Below are 20,905 nucleotides of genomic sequence, written 5' to 3' on the forward strand. Positions count from 1 at the left end.
GTAGCTGTGAGTATAAGTTACAAAAGCTCCCAACTGAGAAAGGGCAGGTGTTCTTTGTGACAATTCCTTAACAGCCATAGGATACCCGGTAAAATGCCTTTTGTACCATCTCCTGTCTGATACAAAACAGCACCATCATCCCAGGCAGTCCCCTCTCGTCCCTTTGCAGCCACATCTTCCCTTGTCCACGATAAGTACCTCAATGCATACTCTGTGCCCAGAGAAGGCGTCCATGGAAATAAGCTGTGCACCTGGTCATTCATCAGCACCGTGTGCTTAAAGTTTATTCCTGTGGTAGTGGTGACCTGTGGCCTAGGCCTTGCACTTGCTGACTAGGATGCCACTGTAGATGCACTAGTTCACTCATCCACTCACTAGTTGGGAAGCAGAAATGTTTGGTAGCTCTAACAAAACTTTACCCTGTATCATATTTTATTGGTTGTATTTTAGTACTGAGGAGTTACAGGATTGGTCAACATATTTCAAATGTTGCCCTCCTGTGTGTGACCTCTGTCCCTATTTATATCAAGCAAAAGATTAGAAATATGTCACACATTCTGTTTTAAATATCCAGCTATAACCAAGAGTCTCCAGGGTTACATTTAGAAGGAAGAAAGATGCAGTGAGAAAGGAGTATGAAGTGGAGTGGCCACGCTAGTGGAGAAGAAACACTTGGTTGGAACAGTAATTCCACAGCTACGGCCCCCTCAGTAATATGTTTAGAAATGAGTAGGGGAGTATGAAATGAGGCTTTTCTCTGGCTTGGCAGTGTTTGTAGAACATGGGGGTTTCTCCTCCTCCTCCTCTTCCTTCTTCCTTTTTTTTTTTTTTTTTTTTTTTTTGGTTGGTTTGTTTGTTTGTTTGTTTGTTTTTCACGACAGGGTCTCTCTGTGTATCCTTGACTGTCCTGGACTTGCTTTGTAGACCAGGCTGAGCTCAAACTCACAGCAATCCGCCTGCCTCTGCCTCCCAAGTGCTGGGATTAAAGGTGTGCGCCACCACCGCCCAGTGAACATGGGGATTTCTAAAAGAATGTCTCTATTATCAAACATGCTCAGAATGAGTTCTAGAATGGGCATGGTGTTTGAAACTGCAGCTTTATAGTGGATTTTGCCCTTCAGTCAAGCACTGTAATCATCTGCCTGCTAAACCCTCTTGTGTCCTTTAATGTTCTCTAGGAGCAGAAGTCTGAGGTGCGTAAGCACATAACCCCAGTCTGATGTAGCAATATTTGGAATAACTTGTGGGTTTGAGAAGGAAAACCACGTTCAGTAGTTTGTGTGTAAGTTTGTTGCTCTCCCAGACTTGCCCCCTCATTGCTTCTTTCACTCCTTGTAGGAGACACAGTCTGTCCTGCACAAAGTCACTTAACCCCCAGATGTCTGGTGAAGAGGAAGATGGTGGCTCAGCGGCTCAGCTTGGAATGTGCAATAGAGAAATAGTGCGAAGAGGGGCCCTTATTCTCTTCTGTGATTATGTCGTAAGTGTGGTAACTGCCCGTGAGGGTTGTTAGGGAGGCAAAGGACTGCATAAATGCTGCTTGGATGCACCTGCTAGGTACCCAGAGTGGTCACTGCCCCACAGAACATCAAAGTTGAGGAGGCGCCAATGTTTGATTTACTCTGGGCTTAATTACAGCAGTCTGGGCTCATCCTCTTCTAAATTTCTAAGTTGATCTTCACAAGCATTCATTCAGATATCCATAGTTTATCACGTTCCCAGGAACTAAGTGCCCAGCATATAGCTCCGTAGTTTTTGTTTCACTGTGTAGGCTGGCTTGAAACTCAGAGTTGAGACCTGGCTGGGCTCAAACTCACAGAGATCCCCTCCTTCTACCTCCTTCCCAGCAAACTCTACATGATCTCAGCAAAGCTAAATGCACTGACTGTTGTGAGGTTTTGGCTTGTTTTCTTTCAATTATTTTGTAGAAAAGGTTCATCATTAAATGTTCATCATTGGATTTCAGGATAGATTTTCTTTTAACTACCACTATTTTTTTTTTATCACTTTTGTGAAAATTTTAACTAGAAAACTAGCATCACTTGCTTGGTTTATGAAAACAAGTCTTCTATAATCATATTGGTCTAAAATAAGTTACTATTACATTTTAATCTAGATGTGATGCTTTTTTTTTTTTTAAAACAGTGTCACATACACATTATCATGGAACAAAATGGTTTTTAAAAGTCTGAACCAGAGAAAAAAGCAGATTTTATCTAGCTGTGAGCAGAGCTGTTTTAAGCACTTTACTAATGTCCACTCTCTGTACAGAACAGGCTACATGTTCATAATCTTCTCACCTCAGCCTCCTGAGTGCGGGGAGGTTGATGTGTGCCATGATGCCCTGCTTAATATTTTACTTGACACTCCCAATATTGAGTTAGTTTTTATATTTTGTTCCACTTTTGAGAAATAATATAATGGTGTTTTCACAAAAATATAAGAAAATTTCATAAGTTAATACTTTCAGTTGATTGCAAATAGAAAATATTATCATTAACCAGATATCAAGGATTTTTATCAGGTTTTGGCTTCTGTCTAAGATTATGATTTCTACATGTGAAAAGGCTACATGTGGTTTTTTGGGGGGCTTTTTGTTGTTGGTGGTAGGGGTTTGTTGTTGTTGTTGTTCTGTTTTGTTTTGTTTTTCAAGCAGTTTCTCTGTTTAGTCTTGGCTGTCCTGAAAGTCAGTCTGTGGATGAGACTAGCCTTGAATTTATAGAGATCTGCCTGCATCTGCCTCCCAAGTGCTGGATTTAAAGCATGAGCTACCACTGCCCAGCAGGCTACATATGTTTTTAACTATGGATATTATTATTTTCTAAGTTTTAAGTGACATTTCTTGCATGGACTGGGGAGATCTATTTTTTGATTCAGGAATTCTATCAGAGCTGTTAGTGCTATTCACTCTACTAAGCATTGGAGCAGAGTATGTGTAGAACGGCCCGTGATAGGCTGGCCTGCAGCCTGCTGGCAAGCTCAGTTACAACATGGGCCTGCCTTTATTCCCATGCATGCAAACTCGAAGCCAGTCACCAGGGCGGACTGCACCAGAGTGCTCACCTTGCTCCTGCGCTGCTTTTGTTCATTCTCTCATTTGGAGGCATTTGGTAGCACCTCTGGGAACTGGACATTGCCATGGGTTTGGCTTCCTACAGCCTCTACCACGTGTGATCAGAGGTGCAAGGCCCTGTAACTTAAGTTTCCTTCATTTATCTCATTGTCTTGTACTCAGACCCTGTCTTCACTGAGGCAGTTTGTATTTGGAATTCGTTTTTTGTTTTTTGGTTTGTTTGTTTGTTTGTTTTTTTCTTACTTTCTAGCTTTCTTGTGTACTTGAAATGTATCTTTTATTACATCTTTTCTAGTGTCAGAATCTCCATGACTCAGAACACTTAACATGGCTCATTGTGAATCACATTCAAGATCTGATCAGCCTGTCCCATGAGCCTCCGGTACAAGACTTTATAAGTGCCATTCATCGTAATTCTGCAGCTAGTGGTCTTTTTATCCAGGCAATTCAGTCTCGTTGTGAAAATCTTTCAACTGTAAGTCTTGAGCCTTGCCAGTTTGCTTTAAAAATGGAGTACTGGAATTTTGTCAGTACCAGTTACCAGTCTAAAGGAGTAATAAATTCTTTTTCCTTCTCAATATTAGCCAACCACTCTGAAGAAAACACTTCAGTGCTTGGAAGGCATCCATCTCAGCCAGTCTGGTGCTGTGCTCACTCTCTATGTGGACAGGCTCCTGGGCACTCCCTTCCGTGCGCTGGCTCGCATGGTCGACACCCTGGCCTGTCGCCGGGTAGAAATGCTTTTGGCTGCAAATTTACAGGTACTGAAAATTGGTGGTTTATATCAAACTTAGCAAGTCAATCAAAACATTTGGTCTGTGGACCTGGTCTCAGTTGTCCATACTAGAAGCATGTATGCCATGTTTGTTGTGTGTCTGACCAACTGCTTCTAGTCTGCTCTTATAGACATAGTGTGCATACCAGCCTATCCTTTTAAAGTCAATGTGAGCTTGTATATCACACGATCCCTGATGTGTCCTTGTCTGTGTAGAGTAGCATGGCCCAGTTGCCAGTGGAGGAACTGAACAGAATCCAGGAGCACCTCCAGAACAGCGGGCTTGCACAAAGGTAAGGCTGCAGCATTGGGTCCTGGCATTTGGGCAACCAGGGTCTAAAGATTTAGAAACGTTACAAGAACAAATAGGCAGACAAAGGAATGAGTGAGTGGTATAGATGAGGTAACTGCAGCAGTGGCACAGTAGAAAAGGCTTTCTAAATGTCAGGCAAGAGTCTCACTTTAGTAGACATGCAGACGTGGCCATCAAACACCCGCTGCACACATTGGGGCTCCTGAACCTTCTGGCTGTTGAAAGGAGAGGAAGTATGTGTCACCTCTGTTCCTGGAAGCCTGGTGAATGGGAATAAACACAGACCTGTTCCTAGGTTAGAGGGACTAAGCATCAGAATGCTGCCTGGCTCGCTGTGGTTTTGTAAGTGTCCTCTTTTCGTAGCTCTTTTTTCGCCTAATTGTTTTTTAGGACCCTTTATTAGAAACATTTCCATCTGTAGTGTAAGCATAGTTTCTAGACTACAAGATAAATTAAGAAAAGCTTTTACCTCTTCTCCACTGCAAATGGGAGTAGGGAGCACACGTATATGTGCATCAAAGGCTAATTTTGTCATAGGGTTTTTACCGTAGTGTTTCTTAATAGAATAAGGCATATAGTCTGGATGATTTTTTAGTCTGTGGAGCCATGTGATGTTATCATTTGACACAGGAAGTAGCACGTTGGCTTTAGACAGTTAGAGAGCAAATTGTGTTTGACTGTAGACTTGTCATAGACCAATATGAAGATTATAACATAAATACATTGGGCCAGATGAAATGGTTTTCTTGTGTGCATGTGTGTGAAATGACCATCCCTAATGGAATAAAGTATGTCATTATGGGGGGTCAAATGGAGTTTGTACACTTCAATCTTAGAGGAATTTACCTGTTTTGCATATATTACAAATAGGTTAGCTTAGCTAGAGATCTATAGCTCAGGGGTAGAGCCCTTGTCTTACATTCACAAGAATGGGTTCAATCTCCAGTACTGCCAAGAAAAGAAAGAATACAATGGAATAGTTTTGCCAACTGTTATATAGTACATTGCCTAATGGAATGTTGAGCATAAATGAAACTTCTGGGAAATATCAATGAGATATAGATTATGGTAATTTAAAGTAACTAGGTCCTAAGTGTGCATTATGACTTTAGAATGTTGAAGGGAAAGTCCAAAATATGTTGCATCTTGTTTTATGAAGCTACTTTTATTATTTGGTGTTAATGTTTCTAGAACCCATCTTTGCAAAATTGAGATTTCAAATTGAAGAGCAAACTACTGTGGTTTCATTTGTATTTCAGACACCAAAGGCTCTATTCCCTGCTGGACAGGTTCCGACTCTCTACCGTGCAGGACTCACCTAGCCCCTTGCCCCCAGTCACTTCCCACCCCCTGGATGGGGATGGGCACACATCTCTGGAAACAGTGAGTCCAGATAAAGTAAGTGTCCAGTGTGTCTAAATGTGATGGCCAGGGACCATGTGGAAACAATGGCAGCCTCTGTCCACAATGCGGATAAGGGTGGGTATCAGTACTCACAGCTCTGCTTGTGGATTAGAGTACAGTATGGAGGCCTTGAGGTCCTAACGAGAAAGGGAGTGCTAATGGGAGACTCTTGAGGAGCAGTGTGGGCTGTGGGTCAGGTGGTTAGTTGGCAACTAGGAGAGGTTGGTTGTGGCCCAGGACCTATGACTGCAGACATTGTCTAGCACATGCTGACATGCTTCTTTTCCTCTCCCTGAACCTTCTACCTCCTATGAATTGATGCACCTACTGCTACCAGGTATAATGTATTGTCACCTTCACCATTCATACTTGAGAGTTAGAGACGCTTATGGCCTTGGGGGAGAGGAGAGGAGATTTCAGAAACCTGCAGTCTATGAAAGAAAGCACAGGTTTGTCCCAGACTCACTTTCCATCTCTGTGTGAAGCATTCTTTGGCTCTGGCTGCTGGGAGGAAGAGGTAGGCAGACACTGCAGTAGAGTGTAGTAGTACAATGTGTAGAGTGCAGGGAGAGGTGAGGCTGCTAACACTCAGAATGCTGTAGAGTTTGCAAGGACTGCTGAAGGTTCCACAGGTAGAAAAGAAGAAGAAGAAGAAGAAGAAGGCATTCAGGCACAGAACAGCAGAGCGAAGATTAGCTGTCTAGTTTAAGCCCAGGGTGTGTCTATGCAGCCAGCAAGGGTCAGAGCTACAGTCACAGCCCAGAGGAGAAGCCAAGTGCCCACCCAGTCACATTACCCTTCTCTTTTTCTTCTTCTCAGGACTGGTACCTCCAGCTTGTCAGATCCCAGTGTTGGACCAGATCAGATTCTGCACTGCTGGAAGGGGCAGAGCTGGTGAATCGCATCCCTGCTGAAGACATGAATGACTTCATGATGAGCTCGGTAGGGCAACAATCCAGGGAGCCAGGGAATTCCCAGCTCTGCTTCTGTTTCTGAGTTAGATTTGTGTCTTACTTAGGGTTTCTGTTGCTTCTATGAAACACTATGATCAGAACAAGTTGGGGAAGAAAGGATTTATTTGGCTTATATCATCATTGAAGGAAGTCAGGACAGGAGCTCAAACAGGGTCAGACCCTGGAGACATGAGCTGATGCAGAGGCCATGGAGGGTACTGCTTACTGGCTTGGTCTCCATGACCTGCTCAGCCTGCTTTCTTATAGAACCTAGAACCAGCAGCTCAGGGATGGCACCACCCACAATGGGCTGGGCCCTCCGTCATCAATCACTAATTGAGAAAATGCCCCACAGGCTTACCTACAACCCAACCTTATAGAGGCATTTTCTTAACTGTGGTGCCAAGTTGACATAAAACGAGCCAGCTCAATTTGTCTCATCTTTGTGTGATTAATGTATGGCAACATTTGGGAGACCTGAGTCCAGGCAAGGACACCATAAAACAAAGTGCTTGAAAGGCTCTAATAAAAAATGGCACATGCCGGGCAGTGGTGATGCACTCAGAAGGCAGAGGCATGCCGATCGCTATGAGTTCAAGGCCAGCCTGGTCTACAAAGCAAGACCAGGACAACCAAGGCTAACACAGAGAGACCTTGTCTCAAACAAACAAACAAACAAACAAAAAAAAACAAAAAACAAAAAAAAAAGGAAAAGAAAAATGGCACATGAAGGCTAATCCAGAATAGCTAGCAAATGGGATGTGAATAGAATGCTGTTCAAACAAACTATAATCCTAAAAGAAGAAAGTCATTTTAACTTGATCCTTCATGCATTTAAAGAAAATGGGTGGCCATAAGCTATAGTCAGCTCATCATCATTCATTTCATGACTACAAGAAGGTACATCGTGTGTTCATTATATTCTGGAAATTGATCTTTAATAGCCCTGTGTTAATTACCTTTTGTGTTGCTGTGATAGAACACTGTGACAAAAAGCAGTTTAAAGGAGGAAGGGTTTGTTTTGGCTCACAGTTCAATGGTACAGTCCCTCATCGCATGGAAGGCAGCAGGAGCTTGAGGTGTCTGGTCATATTGTATTCACAATCAGGAAGCAGAGAGGTTACTGCTGGTGCTCAGCTTGCTCTCTCCTTTTTTACTCAGTCCAGGATTCCTGCCCACAATTGAAATGGGTCTTACTACCTCAACCTAATCAAGATAATCCCTGTCAGGCTCACACAGAGCCTTGTCTCCTAAGAAATTCTGTATCTTGCTAAGCTGACATAGTTATTAACCATTATACCCAGCATGCAGTCAGGCACCTGCACCCTCTAGATACAGAGACATTCTCTCATGTAGTGAGGTGCCCTTTCCTCACTAGATACAGAGGAACTCTCCACATACCTGTCAGATATCAGAAGGCATACTTCAGAGCTGGTCCAGGCCTTCAAAGCATTCAGTTCACCTGCTTTTGCCTCTTTTCCAAGCATCCTTAAGCCACTACCTCAGTGGGAAGACAAGGACCTCCCTGCCCCTTGTATAAGCCAAATGGGTGTGGAGAAGCAGGGACTGAGCAGGTTAATAGGGTGTGTGTGTGTGTGTGTATGTGTGTGTGTGTGTGTGTGTGTGTGTGTGTGTGTGTGTCTGTCTGTCTGTCTGTGTGTCTGTCTGTGTGTGTGTGTCTGTGTGTGTGTGTGTGTGTCTGTGTGTGTGTGTGTGTGTCTTGTGTATGTCTGTGTCTGTCTGTCTGTCTGTCTGTCTGTCTGTCTGTCTGGAGTGGTACACAGGAAGATATCCGAAGTATAGGACCAGTTGGTTAGATTTTCCAAATTGCTAAGTGGGCTATTAACAGCTTGAAAGTTCCACCTGTGACCATAGAAATATTTGATTTAGGGGTATTAATGATGGACTATAGTTTGTCTTTTGTTTGTTTGTTTGTTTGTTTTTTGTTTTTTTGGTTTGGTTTGGTTTTGGTTTTTTGAGACAGGGTTTCTCTGTGTAGCCTTGCCTGTCCTGGACTTGCTTTGTAGACCAGTTGGCCTTGAACTCACAGAGATCCACCTGCTTCTGCCTCCCAATTGCTGGGATCAAAGGCGTGTGCCACCATCGCCCAGCTGGAATATAGTTTTAAATTGAAGCTGATATTCTGCTTGGAAAATTGTCATTCTCCCCCTAAATCCTTAAATGGCTTTTTAAAAATTGACACAACATAATAAAAACTGTCGTATGTGATTGAGCCCGGCGTGGTGGCGCATGCCTTTAACCCCAGTACTTGGGAGGCAGAGGTAGGTGGATCACTGAGTTCAAGGCCAGCCTGGTCTACAAAGTCCAAAGTGAGTCCAGGACAGCGAAGGCTACAAAGAGAAACCCTGTCTCAGGGAAGGGAGGCGTGGGGGGGCGGGAAGAGTTTTTCTAGAGTGTATTTTCCCACTTTTATTTTTGTAACAGTTAATGTGAGGCAATTTACTTCATAAAGGAAAGAGACTTATTTTGACTGATAGTTCTACAGATACATGGTACAGCGGCTCATCTGCTGATGGCTTTGCTTTCAGAGTCCCAATATAGGGCAGAAAATCTCCCATGGCAAAAAGTACGGAGCTCAAGTGTCTGTGTCTCTAGAATATTCTCACAAGCATTTTTAAAAGTTCTCTAATCTGGATTATCTCAGAAACAAATGGCTTGTTGCATTACTATGTGTGTTCCAGCCTGAAGGAAAGCTTACTACCTTTGCTGTTGCTTGTCTTACCTGTAATGTTTTGACTCAGGAGTTCAACCTAAGCCTTTTGGCTCCCTGCTTAAGCCTTGGCATGAGTGAGATTGCTACTGGCCAGAAGAGTCCCCTTTTTGAAGCAGCCCGTGGGGTGACTCTGGACCGCGTGACCAGTGTTGTTCAGCAGCTTCCTGCTGTCCATCAAGTCTTCCAGCCTTTCCTGCCTACAGAGCCCACAGCCTACTGGAGCAAATTGAATGATCTGCTTGGTAATTTAAATGTGGTTCCCTTAGGTGCTTGTCTGTCTCTCCCTCCCTCCCCTCCCCCCTTTCTGGGGTGATAGGAATGGTAGAAGCAGAATGTGGAAGCCAGAGGGAGATAGGGCTACACACTGAACCCAGAGCTGCTGACTCTGCTAGTTTGGCTGACCAGCAAGCCTCTGGGATCCTCCTGTCTCAGCCCCCAGTGCTGAGGTTACATGTACCCATCCCACAGCTAGGTGTTACATGTACCCATCCCACAGCTAGGTGTTACATGTACACATCCCACAGCTAGGTGTTACATGCACACATCCCACAGCTAGGTGTTACATGTACACATCCCACAGCTAGGTGTTACATGTACCCATCCCACAGCTAGGTGTTACATGTACCCATCCCACAGCTAGGTGTTACATGTACCCATCCCACAGCTAGGTGTTACATGCACACATCCCACAGCTAGGTGTTACATGCACACATCCCACAGCTAGGTGTTACATGCACACATCCCACAGCTAGGTGTTACATGCACACATCCCACAGCTAGGTGTTATAAGTACCCATCCCACAGCTAGGTGTTACATGTACCCATCCCACAGCTAGGTGTTACATGTACACATCCCACAGCTAGGTGTTACATGTACACATCCCACAGCTAGGTGTTACATGTACACATCCCACAGCTAGGTGTTATAAGTACCCATCCCACAGCTAGGTGTTACATGTACACATCCCACAGCTAGGTGTTACATGTACCCATCCCACAGCTAGGTGTTACATGTACCCATCCCACAGCTAGGTGTTACATGCACACATCCCACAGCTAGGTGTTACATGCACACATCCCACAGCTAGGTGTTATAAGTACACATCCCACAGCTAGGTGTTACATGTACACATCCCACAGCTAGGTGTTACATGTACACATCCCACAGCTAGGTGTTATAAGTACCCATCCCACAGCTAGGTGTTACATGTACACATCCCACAGCTAGGTGTTACATGTACCCATCCCACAGCTAGGTGTTACATGTACCCATCCCACAGCTAGGTGTTACATGTACACATCCCACAGCTAGGTGTTATAAGTACACATCCCACAGCTAGGTGTTACATGCACCCATCCCACAGCTAGGTGTTACATGCACACATCCCACAGCTAGGTGTTACATGCACACATCCCACAGCTAGGTGTTACATGCACACATCCCACAGCTAGGTGTTACATGCACACATCCCACAGCTAGGTGTTACATGCACACATCCCACAGCTAGGTGTTACATGTACACATCCCACAGCTAGGTGTTACATGTACACATCCCACAGCTAGGTGTTACATGCACACATCCCACAGCTAGGTGTTACATGTACACATCCCACAGCTAGGTGTTACATGTACACATCCCACAGCTAGGTGTTACATGTACACATCCCACAGCTAGGTGTTACATGCACACATCCCACAGCTAGGTGTTACATGTACACATCCCACAGCTAGGTGTTACATGGACACATCCCACAGCTAGGTGTTACATGCACACATCCCACAGCTAGGTGTTACATGTACACATCCCACAGCTAGGTGTTACATGCACACATCCCACAGCTAGGTGTTACATGTACACATCCTACAGCTAGGTGTTACATGTACCCATCCCACAGCTAGGTGTTACATGTACCCATCCCACAGCTAGGTGTTACATGCACACATCCCACAGCTAGGTGTTACATGTACACATCCCACAGCTAGGTGTTACATGCACACATCCCACAGCTAGGTGTTACATGTACACATCCCACAGCTAGGTGTTACATGTACACATCCCACAGCTAGGTGTTACATGCACCCATCCCACAGCTAGGTGTTACATGTACCCATCCCACAGCTAGGTGTTACATGTACACATCCCACAGCTAGGTGTTACATGCACACATCCCACAGCTAGGTGTTACATGCACACATCCCACAGCTAGGTGTTACATGCACACATCCCACAGCTAGGTGTTACATGTACCCATCCCACAGCTAGGTGTTACATGTACCCATCCCACAGCTAGGTGTTACATGTACCCATCCCACAGCTAGGTGTTACATGTACACATCCCACAGCTAGGTGTTACATGCACACATCCCACAGCTAGGTGTTACATGTACACATCCCACAGCTAGGTGTTACATGCACACATCCCACAGCTAGGTGTTACATGTACCCATCCCACAGCTAGGTGTTACATGTACACATCCCACAGCTAGGTGTTATAAGTACCCATCCCACAGCTAGGTGTTACATGTACCCATCCCACAGCTAGGTGTTACATGTACCCATCCCACAGCTAGGTGTTACATGTACACATCCCACAGCTAGGTGTTACATGTACACATCCCACAGCTAGGTGGTACATGCACACATCCCACAGCTAGGTGTTACATGTACACATCCCACAGCTAGGTGTTACATGCACACATCCCACAGCTACGTGTTACATGCACACATCCCACAGCTAGGTGTTACATGTACCCATCCCACAGCTAGGTGTTACATGCACACATCCCACAGCTAGGTGTTACATGCACCCATCCCACAGCTAGGTGTTACATGCACACATCCCACAGCTAGGTGTTACATGCACACATCCCACAGCTAGGTGTTACATGTACACATCCCACAGCTAGGTGTTACGTGAGTGCTGGGATTCCAAACTCAAGCATGCTTGCACAGCAAGCATGTCTCCTCTGACTCCTCTTCTCAGCTCAAGTTATCTTAGTTTTTTAATTATTTTATTTTACACATATAGGAGTTTTGTCTACATGTATGTCTTCACCACATGCATGTAGTGCCCACGGAGCCACAAGATGGCATCCAATCCCACGGGACTAGAGTTACAGCTGCTTATAAGTGCACTATGTGATAGCTGGGGATTTAGCCTAGGTTCTCTGGAAGATCAGCCCATGCTCTCAACTACTGAGCCATCTCTCTAGCCCCAAATTGTCATAGTTTTAAAAAGTATTACAGTTCAGCATAGTGCTTTGCCCCAAGCACGTACATAGTCAGAGCTTGATCTAAAACACTAGAAAGGCTGACACAGGTAGCTGAGAAACTGGACCAAATTCTTAGCTCTAAATACCTTTCTTTGTTGCTTGGATACTCCTGGACATAGTCAGGTTCTAAGCCCTTCAGGAACATTGGCTTCGACTTAGGGCAAACCAGGTCCAGATTGTATTTGGCACATATGAGTGGACATCAACAGCAGATGTGAGTGGACATCAACAGATGGACTCTTTTGGTCTTGGCAACCTCAGATCCACACAGCTGTGTTCAGGCTTCTGAAGGGGAAGGGCCTGTGCTCACAGTCAGTGTCACTCATGCCAGTCTCATGTTTCAGGTGATGCTGCGTCATACCAGTCTCTAACCACACTTGCCCGTGCCCTGGCACAATATCTGGTGGTGGTCTCCAAAGTGCCTGCTCATTTGCACCTTCCTCCTGAGAAGGAAGGGGACACAGTGAAGTTTGTGGTAATGACACTTGAGGTAAGAGCAGCTCTGAAATGCTGTGTCTTTGTGAGGATAGGATATGTGAGTAGCACTGTGATGAAAGTCCTGACTGAGTATGGTAGTGCATATATGTTAGCATATATGCTTTGGAGGCAGAGACAGGAGAATGTGGGTTCCCAGCTTGTAACGATGTGCCTGGGTACATAACTAGGCCCCGTGTCAACAACAGGGAGGGAATGAATGCCGTTGTCAAGGTCTGATTCACCTGCTGACACCGAGTGCCTTTCACCCTAACTACACCACCTACTGGAAAGCAGGGAGGTGTGTAAGCCATCCTCTTGTGCCTATACTATAAGCCTAATGTGGATCTTAGTTAAAATCTGGGCAGTATTATGTTTTAGGTTGGACGGTAAACCTGGACACTTAACCCAGACCCCTCAAAGTATGTATACACATGCACTGTAGTTTTATTGTGTTGCTATTTAACTGCTGGAAAAGAGTCACATGGGTCCTGAGGGTGTGTGGTGCAGAGGCACTAGCTGAACCAGGCTGAGTTAGGTAGTCTTTGAGCTTGCCTTAGCCCAGTGGGGAAGACTGGAAAGCAAATGTATATGTAAAGTACTGGGTGGCATCTCCTAGTCGTACCCTGAGCTGCACGGGCAATGTCATGGTACTTGGTTCTCATAATAACTCTGTAGGGTGAACTCCGCTCCCATTTCACTCATAGGGAAAGAGGCTCACAGAGGTTCAGGGACTTATAGAGGTCACTAGTCATGAATCATACTCCCAAAGTCAGTTTTGTGGCTGAGATTTAAAAAAAAAAAAAAAAAAAAGTCCAAGGTTACAGGAGTCCTTGAAAAGAGCCTCTGGCTGGAGGCTCAGGACAAGTTTCTCTAGGCACCCATGGTTCTAAAGGAGAAAGACATCCGGAGTGGTTGGGTATTCTGGCAGAGGGAAGGCTGGAACTTTAGGGTATAGGTGGATCAGGACTGAATACTAAGAAAGTTAGAAATTACAACCTAGAAGCATGGATCAGGACCATCCTTCTGCCAGGAAGTTGTCTGACTTCTTGGCCTCTCCATCTTTCTATGGTCTTCCAAAGCTTTTAATGGCACTGCTTCCCTAGAGGTCCCTGAGACACCAAGTACTGGGTGAGCATTCTGACACAGTGCTTCCCTTTAGGCTCTGTCATGGCATCTAATCCATGAGCAGATCCCACTGAGTCTGGACCTCCAAGCCGGGCTAGACTGCTGCTGCTTGGCACTACAAGTACCTGGCCTCTGGGCAGTGCTATCCTCCCCAGAGTATGTGACCCATGCCTGCTCCCTCATCCACTGCGTGCGATTCATCCTGGAAGCCAGTAAGTCCTTGTCTGTGAATGACTTTCCTGTCTTTGCGCAGCTGAACTAGTAATCAGCAATACATGACAGTTATAAATACTTTTTCTTCCTGTCTCCCATTTCCCAAGAACCAAGTTAGGACTTGGGGTGGAATGGATAGACTATAGATACTGCCTTTAGAAGACCCACTTGTCCACCCCCAGACCTCAACAATACACTGGAACTTAACTTGAATTTGCTTTTCTAGTTACTTTGTTTAGAATTTGGAGTTCCAGCTCTTAAAAAATACTTTTTAAGTTTTATTTCTTTGATCTTTAGTCTTGGTTGACTATTTGATGTTCTTAGTCCTAGATGATTATAAGATTGATGAATATAAGATTAATAAAATTACATTCAATAGATGGCTTCTGTTAAAGTTGTAGTGTGTGCTTGCATACTGCATTGTAATGCTAATATGTTGTAAAATAAAAGGGATTCATTCTTTTCAAGGAACAGTGTCCTCAACAAGGGTCATTAGCTAAAAATTTTTAAAAATTGGATATTATAGTTTACATGTCAGGATGTTTTGAAGTTTTATGTTTTCAAATTAAACATTATAGAACGATGTTTTGATCTTTCATTGTTTAAATTGTTTTCATCTGTGCATTTGTAGTCAACTTGGGAACAAAGACCCAGAGATTAATTTTAAAAGGCTAAGCTTCTTAGTCAAAGTGATGCTTTTAGCAGCATTGAGTTGTGAATAGTGTGATAAAAACTCTCAGGCTGGCAATGGCAGGCAGTGCACTTAGAAGCCTGAATGTGGGAAGCACAGGTCTTTGTGTGTTCTTGATAAGCCAACACGTTGGTGCGTGCATCTAGTGTTGTCGGTTTTACTGAAGTGGGTTTCAGAACTCTAGCCCTGAGCTGACACAGCTGTTGCTGTGAGTCGTTATGACGATGCACAGGAATGGAGACTTAAGCAGGAAGAAGGTTTTAAATGTATGTTCTGCTGTAATTTCAGTTGCAGTGCAGCCTGGAGACCAGCTTCTCGGTCCAGAAAGCAGGTCAGATACTCCAAGGGCTATCAGAAAGGAGGAAGTAGATTCAGACATACAAAGTAAGTCTTAGGACTGTTTTTTCCCCTTCTGTGTTTCTTTGGGGCCTTCAAATCCATCGACAAAAGGACCTTGTGAAGTGGGGCTGTGGACTCTGGGAAGTTGTTTGTTTCTCTTGCTGTCCTCTAGGGCTCATCCAGACTTTCAAGGGCAGGAGGGCTTTCTGACCATGGCTGCATACACATCCTGTCTTTGTGAGCCCTGTTTTTCTGGTGAAGACCCTGTCCCCTTACTCACAGCCTGGATTTGCACCTCTTTTCTGGGAAACCCCCCATCTTAGTCCTCAGCACTTAGCACATGACTGCTACTTTAGAGTGGAGAATATGTTTTCCTTGTCTGTGCTCCCAAAATTACTGCTGGGCCTGTTTAAAGTGACTGGCAAGTATGTACTAAATTCTGAATGAAAAACTCAAAACACAAAGGAATTTGAAGTTAGTGCAGATACTCACATGGTATACTATAACCTTAACAACGTTTCAGACATCTCTTTTAGTGGTATTTGCTGACTTGTTTGTTTTTCCACAAGGTCTTCCTCTATGCCCAGGCTGGCAATGAATTCATGAACCTTGTGTCTCAACCTTCTAAGTGGTAGATGCTGCCATTACTTCGGAAGACAAAACAAAACAAAACAAACTGAAATCACCATCCTATCATTTAAAACTGGTCTAGACTTTTTCTGATATTCTTTATGACTTTAGGGTAGTTGTCTTACTGTGACAATTGTGGCAAGGCAAAGCACATTATGGCCAACTGAGTCCTTGGCTCCTAACCTCTAGGCTTCTAGAATCTTTTGAGTTCCTTGAACTCAGAGGCTCCCTCTCCCATAGAAGGCAGGTATCATTGAACATTTATCTTTCCTTGGGTCACCAGGAGCTGTCGCCCTGCTCTATGGCTCCAGAAACAGGCCTTTGCAACCATAAGTATAGAATTATCTAATCACATCCCAGTATTGTGATACAGGCCTGTAATTGCAGCACTGAGGAGGCCAAAGTCGGAAGATCATGAATTTGAGTCCAGCTTGATCTACATAGTGAGAGAAAGTATTTTAAAAGATGGGGCTTCCCTGTCTGTAGTCTTCCAGCTCCTGTTTCAAGAGTTTAGGTTGCATAGTGGCCCATAAGCAACACCATTTTGGTACACACTGGGCTGTTTCTGTCTTGAGCCCTGCAGTTGAGTTATGATTTCATAATTTCTTGTTGATTACCTGAAAAGTGAGGAAAACTTCACCTCACAATTTTGAGGTGTTTCTTTTTTTTTTTTTTTTTTTTTTTTAGCTGCGCAGCAATTCAGATTATTCTGTGCTTCTATTGTGAGGATAAGATGCAGGTAAGGAAATCAGGTCATGTGAAGCAGTAGAGCAAATGCCCACCATCTTGAGAGTGGGCAGGTGGGCCCAGTGCCACAGAGGACTTAATTCAGGCAAATGTAATTTTGCTTATCCACTGTCACTTGAGACCAGTTAATGAAATTCTGGTCAGAAGAAGCAACTCAGGTTTTATTTCTTAAGTTTTTTAAATAAAAGATTTATTTATTACATATACAATGTTCTGTCTGCTTGTACGCCTGCACGTCAGAAGAGGGCATTAGATCACATTATAGATGGTTGTGAGCCCCACCATGTGGGTGCTTGGAATTGACCTCAGGACCTCTGGAAGAGCAGTCAGTGCTCTTAACCTGTGAGCCATCTCTGTAGCCGTATTTTTAAAGTGTTTTTGTTTTGTTGTGTTTCTGTTTTTTGAGACAGGGTTTCTCTGTGCAGCCTTGGCTGTCCTGGACACACTTTGTAGACCATGCTGGCCTCAAACTCACAGAGATCAGCCTGCCTTTCCTCTAGAGTGCTGGGATTAAAGGCATGTGCCACCACGCCCGGCTGTTTTTTAAGTTTTTAAAGTCACATTCTATAGGTTAGTCCTCCTCCTCTTCCACCTCCTCCTCCTCCCTCTTCTCCTCCTTCTTCTCCTCCTCTTCCCCCTTCTAAAATTGTATGTGTGAGGGTGTTTTGCCTGCATGTATCTCTCTACCACATGCATGCAGTGCCCAGGGAGGCCAGAACAAATTGCCAAATCCCATGGGAGTGGAGTTGCAGATTGTTTTGAGCTACCATGTGGGTTCTGGGAATTGAACTTAGCTTCTCTGAAAGAGCAGCCAGTACTCTTAACCACTGAGCCGTCTCTCCCTCCCTAGCTTATACTACTTAAAGTTAAGTGGTTTTTAAATTCCATGCTCAGTGAAGACTCAAGACTCAGTGAATATGAACAGTCCCTGCCCTCAAGACCCTGACAGGGCAATTGGTGGCTCTCATGTTTTCATCATCACTCTGCCTCTCAAATTTCCATCCAAGTCTGAAACTCAGGTTCAAGACCATTGTTTTATTCCCAGTAGAAAATGAAAGAATTGCAGGGTTTGAATGCATACTAAAGAGGTAAAACCTCAGGCCTTAACTGAGCAGCCCAAAGTCTCAGTAGACTGGACAGGGGTTCATAGGCTGGTGGTTTTCATGGGTGTATGGAGTAAGGGTTGCAGCGTGTTTGACAGAAACTGCCTTCTTGATCACCATTACTGTGCAGATCCCAGTTACATCACTTCGGCGTGCGAGATGGTGGCGGAGATGGTGGAATCCCTGCAGTCAGTGCTGGCCTTGGGCCATAAGAGGAACAGCACCCTGCCTTCATTTCTCACGGCAGTGCTACAGAACATTGTCATCAGTCTGGCCCGTCTCCCCCTGGTCAACAGCTATACACGTGTGCCTCCTCTGGTAAAGTTTGCTCTTGCTCGATTTGATGTAACCAGGGCTGGCCTCAAACTTGAGATCCTCCTCTCTACCTCCCTAAAGCTAGAACTAATTATATGCATACATGCCAAGCTTATCACACAGTCTTTAATTGCTGTAACACTCCCTGTGGTAATTGTAGCCTTTTCATGTGGTTGTGATAGCAGTGTTGTCCCCCAGGCATTCTGTATGGTGAGTCTTAGTAAAAATACTGGGTTTCAAAAGTGAGCTGAAGTATTACACTTTATCTCCATTAATAATTTATGTTGGATGGGATGCTGAGGTGATTCTGATAAACCAGAAATTGCACCCTTCAATTATTTTCTTTCAAAAGCGTCACCCTTGAAGAGAGTCATACAAAGCTCTGTGTTCTAGACCAGCCTGGCCTACATAGTTCCAGGACACCCAAGCTACATAGTGAACTCTCTCAGAAAGAGAGAAAAATTGATTCATACATTTAGGGGCAACCACTATTGTGGGTCTTCTCTTGAAAAATTCTTCATAAATAAGCCTAAAACAGGCAACTTCTTGGTTCCTGTTCTAGATCACAGTGAGAGCTTAGAATGGGAAGAGAGTTCACAATGGCTAGACTGACCTCAGTCTGCTGAAATAGCACATCAGACATTTCCTACAAAAATCCTCACCAAGAAAGCAAGACTGGCTCACAGCAGACTCAAACCATAGCACAAAGCCAGGCCCAAGGGGAGGGTGCTTTTTTTCTACATAAATAGGGCTTGTGCTTACTGCTGGGCCATAGCCTCTGCACATGCCTGTTTACATGTAAGAGCCCAAAGAAGCTCACATCTAGAAAGTGACATTCATTGACCTTAGAGTTGCTAGGGCCCGTTCTGAGTCCTGTGGCCCAGCTGCGCTGGAAGTGCTTATGGAACAGAGAGCTGTGGACATTGGGAAGAGAACAATAGAAAGCCAGGAGATCATCTAACATGAGGCTCAGCCCTGGGCAGGACCATTCCTTGTAGAGACTGAACAAGAAGGAAGGCAGTATAGAGGTCATGGAAGGCTCTTGGGGAATCTGCCTACACAGGCTATGTGCTGTAGGTAAACTCCATCAAGTGCTCTTTTTTTTTTAATTATTTTTTTATTTTTATGTGCATTGGTGTTTTGCCTGCATGTATGTCTGTGGGTGTCAGATCTTGGAGTTACAGACAGTTGTGAGCTGCCATGTGGGTGCTGGGATTTGAACCCAGGCCCTCTGGAAGAACAGTCAGTGCTCTTAATCACTGAACCATCTCCAGCCCCCATCAAGTGCTCTTAATCTGCTCCCTTGAGTGCCCTGGGCAGGAAGGCAGCCATAACAAGCACTGCAGCACCTCCCCGGGCATGCCCCAGAGACTCTTGTGGGTGGTATAAGAGATTAGTAGATGGTATTCCCATAGTAAAGAGAGCTTGGCTGTAGAAATCTGGAGAGGATCCCTTAGGTTTCATGGCTTTCCTAAGGCATATAGCTGACCCGGCTAGATGGCCCTATAACTGTAACAGCATAGAGTGTCCCTCAGGGCTCCCTTTTGTGTGTGGTGCTTATCCAGGTATCTAATGGCAGAATTCAACTTCTCAGAGTTGATAGACATGAACAGTGTGGTTGGCCTTGTGACCTCTTGCCAATGCATATTTATACATAAGACTGAACTCCATGACTGCTTGCCTGTTCTCTAACACACATTTGATGTTTGTGGGCACCAGCTTTCATACAGGCAGTCTGGGAAGGCAGGGCAGAGTGGTGGGAGTCAAGCTTGGCACTGAATGTTCTAGGCAAAAGGATGGGAGCCTCCTATGGGCAGGCTCTGGCTCTAGAAAAGTCTGTGTGGGTGGTGAAGGACGGGCAGCTGGCTCAGCAGGGAGACTAGCTGAGAGAGAAGGGGAGTCTCTTGCTTCCTTTTGTCTTCTCCTTTCAGGTGGTACTCTCTCTTTTCATCTTCTCAGGTCTGGAAACTCGGTTGGTCACCCAAGCCCGGAGGGGATTTTGGCACAGTGTTCCCTGAGATCCCTGTAGAGTTCCTCCAGGAAAAGGAGATCCTCAAGGAGTTCATCTACCGCATCAATACCCTAGGTACCCACAGTCCTCCTCAGTCCCCTTATGCCCCCTTGGAGACCTGAAGCTTCAGGGTTGGGCCATCTCACTTGGCAACTGCAAAGTTTCTGGAGTAATGATGATGCAAACCTACTTCAGACGTTTTGCAGGACGTATAGAATTACAGTGAGGTAGACCTACGTGCACATGGAGGGTGTCGTGTGAGGGTTGCATACCAGTCTTCCTTGAGCAAAGGGAAGTGCACCTGTGCCTGTCTCAGGAAGCCAGATTAAACTGTACATGTGGACAGGGGTTGTGCTGCTTGTCTAGTGCCAGGGTAGCCCAAGGTTCAGTCTCCCGGGCACCACAACAAACGAAGAGGTGGAAGTGATTGCCTCACATTTGTCTGTTTGCCACCTTGACCTCATGTTCTCACTTGGGTTATTTTTCCTCATGTGTGGAATGAGCAGCTTGGGGAACATGGAGCCATAATGGAAGAATAAGGGAAGGTAGATTTGGCCAGAACACCCTGCTCATGCCTTAGCTTTTTTCTTCCTGTCTTAGTTACTTTTCTGTTTCTATGATAAACACCATGACCAAAAGCAACTTAGGGAAGAAAGGATTTATTTCTCTTTATAGCTTATAAGTATATCACTGAAGCAAGCCAGGGAAGGAACACAGGACAGGAACTT

At 44.8% G+C, this 20,905-nt stretch overlaps 1 protein-coding gene across 1 annotated transcript in view; it reads left to right on the forward strand.

Annotated features, from left to right (window-relative positions):
• Htt (huntingtin) overlaps window positions 1–20,905 on the forward strand; it is a 153,563-nt gene that overhangs the window by 115,876 nt on the left and 16,782 nt on the right. Inside the window, exons 42-53 of the mRNA XM_051165062.1 lie at window positions 1,339–1,480; window positions 3,369–3,548; window positions 3,658–3,834; window positions 4,065–4,141; window positions 5,421–5,559; window positions 6,385–6,507; window positions 9,281–9,494; window positions 12,871–13,016; window positions 14,163–14,340; window positions 15,321–15,416; window positions 17,982–18,169; window positions 20,126–20,252. Coding sequence (XP_051021019.1) covers window positions 1,339–1,480; window positions 3,369–3,548; window positions 3,658–3,834; window positions 4,065–4,141; window positions 5,421–5,559; window positions 6,385–6,507; window positions 9,281–9,494; window positions 12,871–13,016; window positions 14,163–14,340; window positions 15,321–15,416; window positions 17,982–18,169; window positions 20,126–20,252 — 1,787 coding nt within the window. The remainder of the gene's footprint in view (window positions 1–1,338; window positions 1,481–3,368; window positions 3,549–3,657; window positions 3,835–4,064; window positions 4,142–5,420; window positions 5,560–6,384; window positions 6,508–9,280; window positions 9,495–12,870; window positions 13,017–14,162; window positions 14,341–15,320; window positions 15,417–17,981; window positions 18,170–20,125; window positions 20,253–20,905) is intronic.

The sequence above is a fragment of the Acomys russatus genome, chromosome 22 (assembly GCF_903995435.1).
Source record: "Acomys russatus chromosome 22, mAcoRus1.1, whole genome shotgun sequence".
In the NCBI taxonomy this organism is placed as follows: Eukaryota; Metazoa; Chordata; class Mammalia; order Rodentia; family Muridae; genus Acomys; species Acomys russatus.